Source organism: Monodelphis domestica, chromosome 1 (genome assembly GCF_027887165.1).
Source record: "Monodelphis domestica isolate mMonDom1 chromosome 1, mMonDom1.pri, whole genome shotgun sequence".
In the NCBI taxonomy this organism is placed as follows: Eukaryota; Metazoa; Chordata; class Mammalia; order Didelphimorphia; family Didelphidae; genus Monodelphis; species Monodelphis domestica.
The window spans coordinates 168,483,832-168,497,298 of record NC_077227.1 but is presented as its reverse complement, the minus strand read 5'-3'; the positions used below and the strand labels follow the sequence as shown (position 1 = coordinate 168,497,298).

General features: G+C 36.8%; 1 protein-coding gene across 2 annotated transcripts in view; it reads left to right on the top strand.

Moving 5' to 3' along the window:
• The window catches only part of CGNL1 (cingulin like 1), a 193,571-nt gene that overhangs the window by 70,818 nt on the left and 109,286 nt on the right, over nt 1-13,467 (top strand). For both annotated transcript variants that reach the window (XM_001377830.4, XM_056809509.1), the window contains exons 5-7: nt 6,498-6,599; nt 8,434-8,582; nt 10,009-10,144. In XM_001377830.4, the coding sequence (XP_001377867.2) occupies nt 6,498-6,599; nt 8,434-8,582; nt 10,009-10,144 (387 nt within the window). The remainder of the gene's footprint in view (nt 1-6,497; nt 6,600-8,433; nt 8,583-10,008; nt 10,145-13,467) is intronic.

Genomic DNA, 13,467 nt, shown 5'->3' with positions numbered 1-13,467 from the left:
AAAAAGCTATTTATATTTATTGCCTCCTCCATCTCTTCTCTCAAGATCTTGTCTCTTCTGACCTCACTGTACAACTGGAACTGCTCTTTGCATATATACCAAATGACCTCATAAATGTCAAATCTAATGAATGGCCTTTTATTAATCCTCATCCTTCTTGACTTCTTTAGCATCTGACACTGATCACTGTCTCTATATGGATACTCTTTCTTCTGAGTTTTCATGACCCTGTTCTCTCTTTCTGTGACCATTTTTTCTCAGTGATCAATCATATTATTCTAGACTTTCTTTCTCCCCAGACTTGGTGACCTCATCATCTTAAATGATTTAGGTAATCATCTCTTCACTAATTTCTATATCCTGTCCTAGGCAATTTCCAGTCCTGTCTCTCTAACTACTTATTGTATATTTTAAACTGGATATCTTATAGGCATTTTCAACTCAATATATTCAAAATAGAACTCATTATCTTTCCCTGTTTGTCCTCTCCAAAGTATATCCTCTTCCAAACTTCTTATTATCTTTGAAGGCACCACCATCTGCCCATCTCCCTAAATAAAAACCTTGGTATCTTCCTAGACTACTCACTTTCCCATACTCCACGTATCCAAACAGTAACCAAATCTTACTGTTTCTATGTATACAACCATCTCCTATCAGTCATCTCTCCACTCACCAAGCCACTACCCCAGTTTAGGCTCTTAGAAACTTTTACTTGCAATAATAGCCTCCTTATTATGCCTCCCTGATGCTAATCTCTCCTCCTTCCTTCTTATCCATTCTCTAAATTGCCAAGTTCATTTTTTTCTAAACTACAAATCTGACTACATGATATTTTATGCAGTAAACTCTAGTGGTTTTTGATTATTCCATAGATAGATAGATCTATTTATCTATATCTCTTCAACCACGTTACTAATAAACTTACTCTTTGGGAGCTCTTAAATTTTCCTAAATAGTGAGTGATGGTTTAAGATACAAGCCAACAATGATAACATTACAAAGCTTACTGAATACAGAAGAAACTCATGAATGAACTCATAAGCAATTGTCCCTCATTATAACATGGTTCACTTATTAGGGCTTCACTGTATCATGATTAAAAAAAATCTATATCTATATCTAATTCTGTATCTCAGAGTTATTACTTATCACAGCACACTATTGGCTGATGGAATGAAAGGTGACCAACCACAGTACTGTTTTCTGTATCCTGGGAGCTGATTGGCTCAGTAACTGTAGCTTAGTCTGGAAAAAGTTTATAGGAGAGGGAGAGGGGTTTATAAAACCTTAATATATATATATATATATATATATATATATATATATATATATAAGTAATAAAATAAATATAGTGCCTCTACTTCACGGATTTTCATCTCTTGTGAAGATCTTTGGAACACAACTCCCATGATAGGTGAGGGATCACTGTCATTTAGCCTTAGGAACTCTTAGAGATCCTCAAGTTCATGCCAGGTTTTTAGGGTCAAGAGATTCTATGAGTAAAAAATTGGTTAAGAAATGGAAATTGATTGAATTAAACTGTCATGATGTTTCAAGAAAGGGAGTGGAAACTTGGAGAAACAGGTCATATTCTATATTTGAGTCAGTCTGAAATGGTAGAAGGAGCTTTGGTTTCAGAATTAGAACATTTAGGTTCAAATCTCACTGCCCCATGCTTATCGACTCCAGGTGAATTTAAGTAAATCATCCTCTCTCAGCTTCCTCATGAAATGAGAGTTGGGTCAGGTAGCCTCTGAAAACCCTTCTATCTTCATAGCTCTGAGCCCATATACTCCAAGAAATTACTCAGAATATTTCATTTTGCTGTAGTTTGAAGTTTGCAAGTTATTTTGATATAAGAGAATTTAATTTGTGTTCTTTGTCCCTATGGAAGTGGGTCAAAAGAGAAAAGAAAATTTTAGAGATTGGAGCTGAGGTTGAGTTCTTCCATCTCTGCTAAATGAACATAAAACCTTGAGAGGAGCAGGTGAGGAGACCCAGCCCCAGACAGCCCTTAGGCAGGACTTCCTACCTTTTTTTCTCTACCACTTAATATTTTTGTGGAGCTTCCGTGTGTTTCCCTTAGGAAAGTAGTCCAGCCATTCAACCCCTACTGCCCCCAACCTCTCCAGCCAGAATTTTTATGATCTAGATTCTTTCTTTCCTGACTCAGAGTCCCCCTACAAATATTTGAGAGAAATTTTTTACTCCCTCATTTATTCAAGGTGGGTTTGGGCATTTCTTTTGGTGTTTCCCAAACAAAGTTTACTTTAAAAATCTAAAGATCTTTAGCAGCATTGCACTTCAGTATCACCTTCCTGCTTAGAGCTCATGTATACATTTCCAGGTCTTAGTTTCCCCCCTAGAATTAGCACAAACAGGAACATATCTAAAACCCAACTACATTTAGATTACTCAGGCTGCTGCCAGACTGTTAGTCTCAATAATCATGTGATTTGGGGAGGGCAGGAAGGGGGCCAACTTTTGTTTGTTTGTTTACACTGGCATGAGATACCAAAGCTGAAAAAAGCTGTAGGGCATGTGTCCTCAGGTCACTGAATAATTATGGAGATAATGCTGGGAGAGGGTCAGGGGGGTAGTCAGTTTTGGCTATCATTGCTGGGAAGGAAAAGAAATTGACTAGGGAGAGAGGGTGAATGGGCATTTGTCCTGAGAGGTGGGAGTAGCTGTTTTAGCAATCCTCGTGAACTTGGCACCTTCCCTGCGCTGCTTTTGTAGTTACAATCCCTCATAGGGAGAGTAGGGATAAATGAAGTTGCCCTTAAAATTACACAGCTTCTGGAGAGGCTAGGCTTTCTCTTTTTTCTTTTCTTTTGCAAATTATTGTTATGGTGCTTAATTGATGTTACAGAAGGGTGCAGAATATTTAGAAGTCATCTCTTGGGTGGGGTGTGTCTGAATTTGAACAGGTCAGGTCAGAAGAAAAGAGAGAACTGGCAGGTAGGTGAACAATATAATCTATTCTGAGGGTTCTTTTCTCACCCTGTCAAACAACTCCAAACCAAATGAAACTAACCTTGCCCTCCCATGCCAATTTGTTCAGGTTGAGGAAGACTAAACAAAACACTCATTTCTTTTCAGTAGAAAGATACTGTGATGAAGGAGTTTGACTGGAAAAGACAGCGAATGAAATTTTACTGTTTCCAGGACCAGAACACCTTATGCCAGGATTATTGCTATGATGTCCTAAATGACTTTTTCTACCTTAATCTCTTTACTTTATAATCCAATCTGCCAGGTCCTAGGATATGGATCTAGAGCTAAAAGAGGATTCAGAGACCATTCCTTTTATAGATGAGGAAACTGAAGGAATATGATTTATTTACTTAAGGTCACATAAGTAGTAAGTGTCAGAGGCAGAATTTGAACCTAGATCCTCTGACTTCAGATTTGGTGCTCTTCTCTGGAGTACCACTCTGCCTCATTCTAAAATATTATTTTCATCAAATCATCCACCCCACCAAAACATTTCTCCCAGGAGCAGCTAGGTGACTCAGTGGATTAAAAGCCAGACCTAAATATAGAAGGTCCTGGGTTCAAATTTGGCTTCATATACTTCCTATAATATGACCCTGAGCAAGTCACTTAACCCCCATTGCCTAGCCCTTACCCTCTTTCTGTCTTGGAACCAATACCAAGTATTGATATTGATTCTAAGATGGAAGGTAAAGGGGAGGAGACAGAGAGAGAGACAGAGACAGAGAGAGAAGGAGAGAGGAGAGGAGAGTGAGGGGGGAAGGAAGGAAAGAAAGAAAGAAAAGAAAGGCTGCAAGAGGCCAAACCTTGAGTTGATATTGGTTTTGACCTTAGGATGTTTGGTGGGAGACATGATGGTTCTCCATATCAGCCTCAAAAGTTTAGGAAGGTGGTTGCCAACATGGAACCTAGAAGTCCTCAGACTTGTAGTGATCCCCAGTTTATATAGTTTGGAGTTGAAAGCCTCAGGTTTGACCCTGTTCCTGTGAGAATCCACCCCGAGGGGAATCTCAGGTTTAACAATCCACTTCAGATGGGGACTAAGTAAACCCAAACTGAAGCTAGTGACTCTTTGCTGCTGTAGGCAGGGAGTCGGTCTCAAAAGCTGACGGTCCTCAGTTAGATTCTCAGAAGGAGGGTGTGATGATATACTGGGAAAGGCTTCTGGAGACTATAAGAGCCACACCTGAGGCTTTTACCTCCAAAGTAAATAAACTGGGGATCACTTAATCTTTCTAGGCCACAAGTTTGGGGACTTCTAGATTCCACATTGATGGTGTGCATCCAGGTAGCTCGGTACATAGAAAGCCAAACCTGGAGTTGGGTTCAAATATAGCTTCAGATGCTTTCTAACTGTGTGACTGGAAAAGTCACTTAACCCCCATTCTTACTACTCTTCTGACTTAGAAACAATACATAGTATTGATTCTCAGACAGAAGATAAAATTTCTTTAAAAAAAAAAAACTCCTCTCTTTGTCTATAGAGTTAAATCCAAATGGTTTTCAACTTTAGTCAAGACCATTCGTTATCTGTAATTTGTAGTCTAATCCTCCTTATCTATTCATCCTTCTTCAGCAACATTCCTGGTCTCCTGTCTGGTTAGTCTCATCTCAGAGGTGACCCAAATCTTTTAGATTTTCTCCTTCATTCCTCCTCCAGCCAGGAGATAAGACTGGCCTTTGTGTCTTTACTTAGGCTTTTTTATATTGCTCCCTTCCCAATACATAGAAACCCATCCCCATCTCCTTTCTACTTATTAAAGTCTAGCCTATACTTCAAAACTCAACTCCATCGTCATCGTCAGATGAAACTTTTCTTATTCTGCCTTAATCTACATGATTTCTTCCTTTTCTGTACTCTTGTAGCATTTGCCCTTGGCTCTGATGTGTTTTTCTTTTCTCTCCAATGAGGTTGTGAGTTTCCTGAAAGCAAATTTCCTGAATGCTTTAGATTTCTTTGAATCTACAGAAATGCAGGGTGCTATGCACATAGTAGATACCCTTAGATTGTTTAAATTGAAATCAGGAGTTATAGTGAAGAGCCAGGCTTGAGGGGGAGGAAGGAGGAGAGATAGGGGGAATTCTGTGCTGAAGAAAGCACTACTAGTTTATCTCTTGCACAGTATGCACAGAGAAGGAGAAAATATCTAGGGACTCTGTGATACCATGAATAAAGAGTTGTGATCTATCATGGGACAAACCTGGGTCCAAGTTCCACTGGTAGCAGATATTGCCTCTGGGACACTTGCAAGGTCACTTAATGTCTTATTTCCTGAGGCAACTCTGTAGGACTACAAATTGATCAGAGCTGAGATCAGAGGAAGTTCCTTATAGCAGGTAAATCACAGACCTGATTCCCAGACCTAGAAACACACAGTTAAAGTCTTGTCTGGAGCCCATGTTCCTGAATCCTAGAGACTGAAGGGAATTAGAGATAACCTCCCAATTGAAAGAAGGAAGGAACTGTTTCTTACTTATAATGTCTTTGTATTCTCAGAACCTTGCACACTATTAAATGCTTAATAAATATATGACTAAAAAAGAATTGGTGCCCATTTAGAGTTTGGTGCCCATTCCCAGCCTTCAGACATACTTGGAACCTGGGATTACTCTTGGATGGGGGAGGGAACTGAGCCCACCTTTCAAAATAATATACCTTTAGACATACTTGGAACCTGGGATTACTCTTGGATGGGGGAGGGAACTGAGCCCACCTTTCAAAATAACATACATTCAGAAAAGAGCAATGTTTCCCTGTTTGTGACTTATTAGTGAGAGAAGCATAAACTTTCTTCCTTAGTTTGGATTATTAAAACAAGTGGTTCAAATTTTCCTGAGATTATTAAGAACCCTGTTTTGATATCAATTTTCACATTCCCAGACCCTACCCTATGAAGTAGCTCATTCCAAGTGAAACACAGAAAACCCATTGGCATACCATTCAGAAAACTTGAGAAAACAGTGGACTAACTTTGGCTTGCAATTACTACCGTGTCCTTTGCTTCCATGGTTCTTCCTAGTCCACCTACCCCAACACACACACACACACACACACACACACACACACACACACACACACACACACACACACACCCCTACCTCTTCCCACCTCCAATTCATATGAGTAGCTTGCTAACCATTTTGAGGTGATACCCAATTACTTTGAGTGATACCACGATACTATTTTTAAGAGATAAAAAAATGGAGAGAACCCTTGTAATTCAGAATTGGACTGGCTGATGAAATTTTCTATGGGTCTTATGTTGAGTCTTGTTTTTCTACTGTTTAGGTGATCTAGCTTCATAGAGGGAAAAGAATCCTCTGAGAAGAAAGAACACTTTCCAAGATGAACTTGTGCTGTGCTCTTCCAGAGCAGTGGTTTAATTTCTTTATGTTGGGGGTGGGTCACAAGACTTGAGAAGGGGCAAGAGCAGGGACTAGGATAGAAGATGAAAAAGTACCCTGGATGTGAAATTGACATCTCTATGTAATTGTAGGTTTCTGATTCATCCGCTGAAGTCAGAGAGCTTCTGGAACAGAGAAACAAGCTGAACAGGGAGGTTTCAGAACTTCAGAAACAGCTCAACCTAGAAATTAAGGTTTGACCTTTTTTTGAATGTTTATCTTGAAGATGTGTGTAATGTATACTGAAGGGTGTATTACTTAACCTTTTAATTTGGAAGCAGATTGGACTTGGAGTTAGGAAGACCCAGTTTTGAATCTTCCCTGAGAAACTTACTAGCTCTGTGAACATGAGCAAATTTCATGTTTTTGAAGTTTCCTTAGCTGTAAAATGAGATGGAATGGTAGAGAATAGACCTAAGAGGTCAGAGCAGTTTAGTGGTTGAAGGCTCTCCTTCTCTGAGTTGTAAGTCATGCCCTTTGGCATACTAGCTGTGTGATCATTGGCAAATCACTTAATCTCTTATAGTTTCTCCCATATTATTATCCAGGACTGTCAGTTGAGAACAAGTTACACAGATAAAGTTACAGGTTCCCTCAACCTCCCCAACATGGTTAATTTCAAATTAATCTTTCAACCTATTTCAAGGGGCAACTAGGCAGCTCAGTGGATTAAAGCCAGGCCCAGAGAAGAGAGGTCCTGGGTTCAAATTTGACCCCAGACACTTTCTAGTTGTGTGACCCTGGGCAAGTCATTTAACCTCCATTGCCTAGCCCTTACCACTCTTTTGCCTTAGAACCAATAAATAGTATTGATTCTAAGATGGAAGATAAGACTTTTTATAGAAACAACAACATATTTCAAATATGTTGTTTGACTTAAAATTATAGTTACTGCATAGTTTTTTTTTTTCACAGCCAATTCAAAGGAGTTTTTAGATTGTTGACATTTCAGGGTTTATAAAGTTATATTTTTTCCTTTCATTGTCTTGGATAAAGAATAATACTTTAAGCCCTTTGAGATGCCAAGATGAAGGAAGGGTTGAATTGGTAAAAAAAAAAGTATATTAACTTGTATCTGACCACAATTTATGAGATATTGACTTTTATTTGTGAAGAAATGGTATTTACAACTTGATATGGAAGTATGGAAGTAAAAATTAAAGATCCAAGACTGGAATTATACATAAAAGACAAAATAAGCTAATAGTATAGGAGACATTTTACTTTAGTTAAGAAGGACAAAAAATTGTGAATCTAATTGTGCAGTGGGTAGAGTCAGGAAGACCTCAGTTCAAATCTCATTTCTGTCATATTCTGATTATGAGACCTTTGGTGAGTCTTGTAATAAATATATCAGTGTCCCAATTAATGGTAAGATTGTAAGTTAGAGAACACATGCCAGTCTGCATTCATAGAATGGGTTTCCTTTCTTTGGTGTTTTCCAGATCAATTAAATCCCAGGGCCATTCTAAAAATATATAAGTGAAAAATTGAATAACAAGAGAGTGAAGGTTAATGGGAAATTCAATTTTTTTTAATTTTTTTATCCCAAACTCAATTGTAGTAAGAATGATTCACCCATTTTGCTTTGCTTTTCAACTATTTAGTAGTAGTATTTATGGCTTTGAAACTAGGAAGATCTGGATTCAAGTCTAGCCTTAGATACACTATGTGATCCTGAGTAGGTCATTTAACTTTTTAGTGCTCTTGGTAATTCTCGTAAGATTATAAATTGTGAATGAGATATCACTCAGTATCAGTAGTAATTTCCTCACTTATGAAGTTTCCTACACCAATGAAATCACAGTTCCAGTTCTAATTGCCTATTTATTCTTTTGTATTCCTTTTTTAGTTATAGACATGCTTCAGTTATTGTAGTAAATGAAATTATATAATTGGGAAGGAACTATGTAGAGAAAAGTGGCTAATGTGTTGGTTCTTGAAGCAAGGTTTTAGTTAGATGACACAGATGTGCAAAGAATTACATGCCAGCTTATACTTCAAAAATTAATTTTCGTTTTATATTAGAATCAGCAAAACATCAAAGAAGAGCGAGACCGAATGAGATCCAACCTTGAGGAGCTTCAAAGCCAACATGAAGAGAAGGAGAAGGAGACCTTGACCCTTCAGAAACGCCTGGATGATAGTGAAATGGAACTCCGGAAAAATCTAGAGGAGTAAGCTCTCTAACTTGCCACCTCACTTGAGTTTTTCTGGAGATATATGGGCAAAACTGTATTTTTCATTTAGCTTTATTATCTGTATGTGTTTCTAAGCCTTTTTTTTTTAACTTTTCTTATGCAATGATGAGTCTAGACATGGGAGGCTGGAAAGCTGAGAGGAAGTTATATTTGCTTTAATTGTTCTCACACCTTGAAGCAGACCTTATCCATCTGGTTTTGGTTCAGATCATATCCATTTAATATCCAATTGTATAATACCCTTATCCCTGAGAAATATTCAAAGACTGACATTACAGAATCTATGAAAACTAAAAGATGTTAGCTTTTGCATTTTTGGAAAAAAAAAGTATGCTGTTTTGGACACTGTACAAAGTAGCATATGTTTAATTCTAAATCTCTAAAAGGAAGATCTTTCCTAAGATGGGTGTATCACTAATTAGTTTTTACTCTTTATAGTGAAGACTAAAAAAAGTGCTATATTATTTATCAATTCAACCATGATTTTACTATTGTGACAATATATTAATATCTTGCATTTTTAGAATGTATTCAAATGAAAAGTTTCAGAGAATGAAGTGGTACAAATTGAGGAGTTATTGAGAATCCTAAGGATTAGAATCATTATCATTTATATTAATTTTTTCATTATCAATGAAATATATGACCTGGCCTTTTGGTTAACATTACTCAATATGTGTACCAAGAGGCAGTGGAATATAGTAAGAAGGGCCAGAAGATCTTGGGGTTTATGTTAGCTCTTCTGTCTTTTATCTATGTGACTATAGGAAATGTTGAATAACCTCTCATCCTCTATTTCCTTATCAGTCAGGAGGTTGTGTTAGAGAATTTTCAAAATTCCTTCCTGCTCAATATACTTTGATCATATAAATTTTAGTAGATATAGTTTTTACCTTCACAAAGAGTTAGTTACAAAAGAAGGCTTACTTGAGAAAAAGATGAAAAGGAGGCCTTCTATAAATGTTGAAGATATTAAAAATGAGGAAAAGGGAGAAAGAGAATTGTAGAATGCAGTCAGATATCCAGGAGGGAAGATCCTATCAGAAAAATGGGCATTAAAGGTCATTAATTCTCTTCTACTACTTTCTCATTCCCATTCTTGAATTTAAAAGTCAGAATTAAGGTGAAGTTGTCATTTCTTCTTTGGTTAAAAAAAATTTTAAGAGCTATCCTTTGCTTGACTATTTCTTTCTTGATAGAGTAGACTGCTATTATCCAGAAATCAATCGATAAGGGTTGTTGACTTTACAAGAAATATGAAGTGTTCTTACTTAGTGAAGCAAGGGAGAACATAGAGTTGCTTTGTTTCATTAAAAGTGTTTTATGTTGTATGAACAAGGCTCTGGCAGTAAACAAAAGCATTTTGGTGAAACTCTCACAATGTTTTTATTTCCCTGATAAGATTGTTTCAGGTGAAGATGGAACGGGAGCAGCACCAGACAGAAATCAGAGATCTCCAAGACCAGCTCTCAGAAATGCATGATGAATTGGATAATGCAAAACACTCAGATGATGGGGAGAAGGGAGCCCTAATTGAGGTGAGGAATACAGTTACCTCAAGGACTCTGCTTCAAAGGTATCTTTTTTTGTGGGTAGGGAAGGAAAGATCTTCAGGTGGCAGGACTGTGCCTTGCCTGGCATTCCATATTCTAAATGAGAATAGATTCTCAGTGAGAAGAAATTCATGACTCTGAATCTAGGTCAGTACCTGAGTTCAGTTAGTACTTTAACTTCCTAGGCTGATTTATTCCTTCCTACTTCTCCCTAATTATTTAACATTTACATTTAGCAGTTAATTGGTAAATGTGTTGAGCATTTATTATCTGCCACCACTATTAGGTATTATGGGTGATGGAAGATGGAGTTAGGGATAAGACCAGGTATAAGAAAACTTGCTGGCCCAGTAGATAAAGAGCCAGGACTGGAGATGGGATATCCTGGGTTCAAATGTGACCTCAGTTACTTACTAGCTATATGACTCTGGGCAAGTAACTTGGCCCCAGTTGCCAAGCCCTTACCATTCTTCTGCCTTGAAACCATACTTAGTATCTATTCTAAAACAGAAGTTAAAAAAAAAAAGGTAAGGAAAGGTTGCTGAAAGTCAGATCTAAGCAACTTGAAGTCCAAGAGAATTGTGTTGGTCAGAAATGTCAGATTTAGTATCATGCAATCCAAAGAATGAGGATTGAATCAGATGAAAATGTAAAACAAAATAAATAAAATACAACATAGATAATGTTAATTTGTGATTTTCTAAATCAGTATACAGCCTGCAGGGATCTTTTTCTGTTTTAGTTTGACACCACTGGCCTAGAGGTTTAAGAATTTAATGCTAGTGTGCCTCTGAGTTGGGACATGAACCCAAAGTTTCTTGACTTTGAGGCCACTTTCCATTCATTGCACTATGCCTGGCTTATGAAGTGCATTAAATTAATACAATGCTTTAAGGATCAGAAATTTTGTTGGTATGAATGCTGTTTCCATTAACACAGATTGTGTCCCTTCTAAAATTTATGTAGTCCTTGAGAATTCTGTGGCTGGAAAATTCAACCCTGTGCAGAAAATCTGGTGATTATTCTACTTAAATAGTTTGATTAGCCTTTGGATCATATAAGGTTTTGTTACCAGCACTTTTCTTGGATTTTATTCTTACTGTGTAAATCTGAGCCTCATGACTATAGAAATAATTTGTTTCTTATTAGATACTATATCTGCAGTTAGGAAAGTCTATAAGAGGTATCAAACCAGATTTGTTTAGGAATGCTGATGTGAGAGAGGTAGGGAGAGACAGGCTGATTTTTCTATAGGAATTAAGTCTTAAACAACTAAATAGAAGCCATTATGATAACATTCTACTCATTTGGAGGCTAGATTTCCAATAATCTCATCTGTTTGCAATGGAACTGAGAACAAGAAAATAAGCCAAAGATGGCCTCTGAACCCTACTTAGGACAGTATCTAGTAATCATATCCTGGATTTGGTTGGAGGTCCTCAGATTGTCACTGGTGTTTTATTCTTAGATCACTGCAGATTAGAAAGTGGACCAGCAAATTTACAAGATATAGTTTAGAGTCTGATGGTAAAGCAAGAAGCAGAAAAGTAGAATTATAGGAAAATACAATGATTGTTTGATGATAACAACCTTGAGTTATAATTTAAGATCTAGATAGGTATAAAGTATTTTGGAAATATTTTCATGCCAAAAGGTTATATAGTATGAAAACTACAAAATTGTTTTGTATATATATATATACATATATATATACACACAGTTGATATCTATAATCATATATATGTTTGTGAATATACACCAGGTGCCTCTACTTCTTGTCCTTTCACTTCTAAACTCCCTGGGAACCTAGCTTCTGACTTCATCACTCACCTGAAACTGTACTCTCCAATATCAATTGCCAAATATAATGACCTTTTTTTCATTCCTTTCCTTCCTGATCTCTTGTTGTTGTTGTTGTTGTTGTTTTACTAACCCTTAATTCTAAGGCAGAAAAGCAGTCAGGGCTAGGCAATGGGAATTAAGACTTGCTCAGGCTCACACAGCCAGGAAGTATCTGAGTTCACACATGAGCACTGACAAATTTTGATAATTTCAGATGATCTAGATTGCATTTGCAACTTTAAGAGGCCAATCCTTGTTATAGTTGTTTAGAACTTCCATGCTTATGTATAACCCAGTGGAAGTGCTTGTTATCTCTGTGAGGGGAGGAGGAAGAGGAGAAGGAGAGAACATGAATCATATGAACATGGAAAAAATACTTAAAAATAAATAAATTTAATTTAAAAATAAAGAAATAAAGAACTTCCATGCTTAGCTTTAAATTCATAGTTTTTTAAAAAATGGACTTTCCAATAGATTCATTTTTTTATCAACTCTTCCAACTTCTTAATCATCTGTGGACAAGAGACAAAAACATAGTAAAATCTGAGCTGTGCAGGACTTTGGAATGATACACCAATATAGATGTGATAGTTAGTCTTTATGTGTAGGGAACTTTTTTTTTTTAATCCTTACCCTTTTGTCTTAGAATCAATCCTGTGTATTCCAAGGCAGAAGAGCAGTAAGGGCTAGGCAATAGGGGTTAAGTGACTTACATGGGCGTCATGCAGCTAAGAAGTGTCTGAGGTCAAATTTGAACCCAGGACCTCTCATCTCTGGGTCCGGTTCTCATTCCACTGAGCCACCTACCTACTCCCAACTTTTTAAATTTTTAAATTGAATTTCATGCAAGTCTTTCTAAAATGTTATTATACAGTTCCTTGATCTCTTATTTAGAATATAATTAATTAATAACCTTCTGGATGACTCAAGGTCATCAATTTGCACATTACTTATAGAATCTTATGATAATGGGTGTGAGACAGAGGTTCAAAGAAAGGCTCATTTCAGTTGCATCTCTGAAACTTGATTTAAAAAAAAAAACTCTTGATATTAGCTTGCTTTCTGGGTTATTTACCCATTTTCCCTAAAGATGGACTTAGGCAAATACTTCCTGGGAAATATCAAATAGCTTACATTTCTGGAAGGTTAATAAGACTGAAATAGATTTTTTTCTTAAGTAGGTTTTTCCCCCCATTATCCAGAAATCATTTTTTATTGCTTTTGTCATTATCTTTTGACTTTTTAGCACCATTGAAAACATCGTGTTTAATTTATGTTTTGTCAGTGGGTTGTTATACTTTTAATTTTTTTTCCCCTTATCACCTCTGACATTTGGCCTAGAAGAAAGAAATATTGCATCTGAGCTTGGTGTTGGTTTTATCCATTTGGATGTAATTTTTCTACCTGTGATTTAGGCTCATCTTGATTTTTTCTCTTATTTTTGGATGCCCAGGAAATATTTCTTC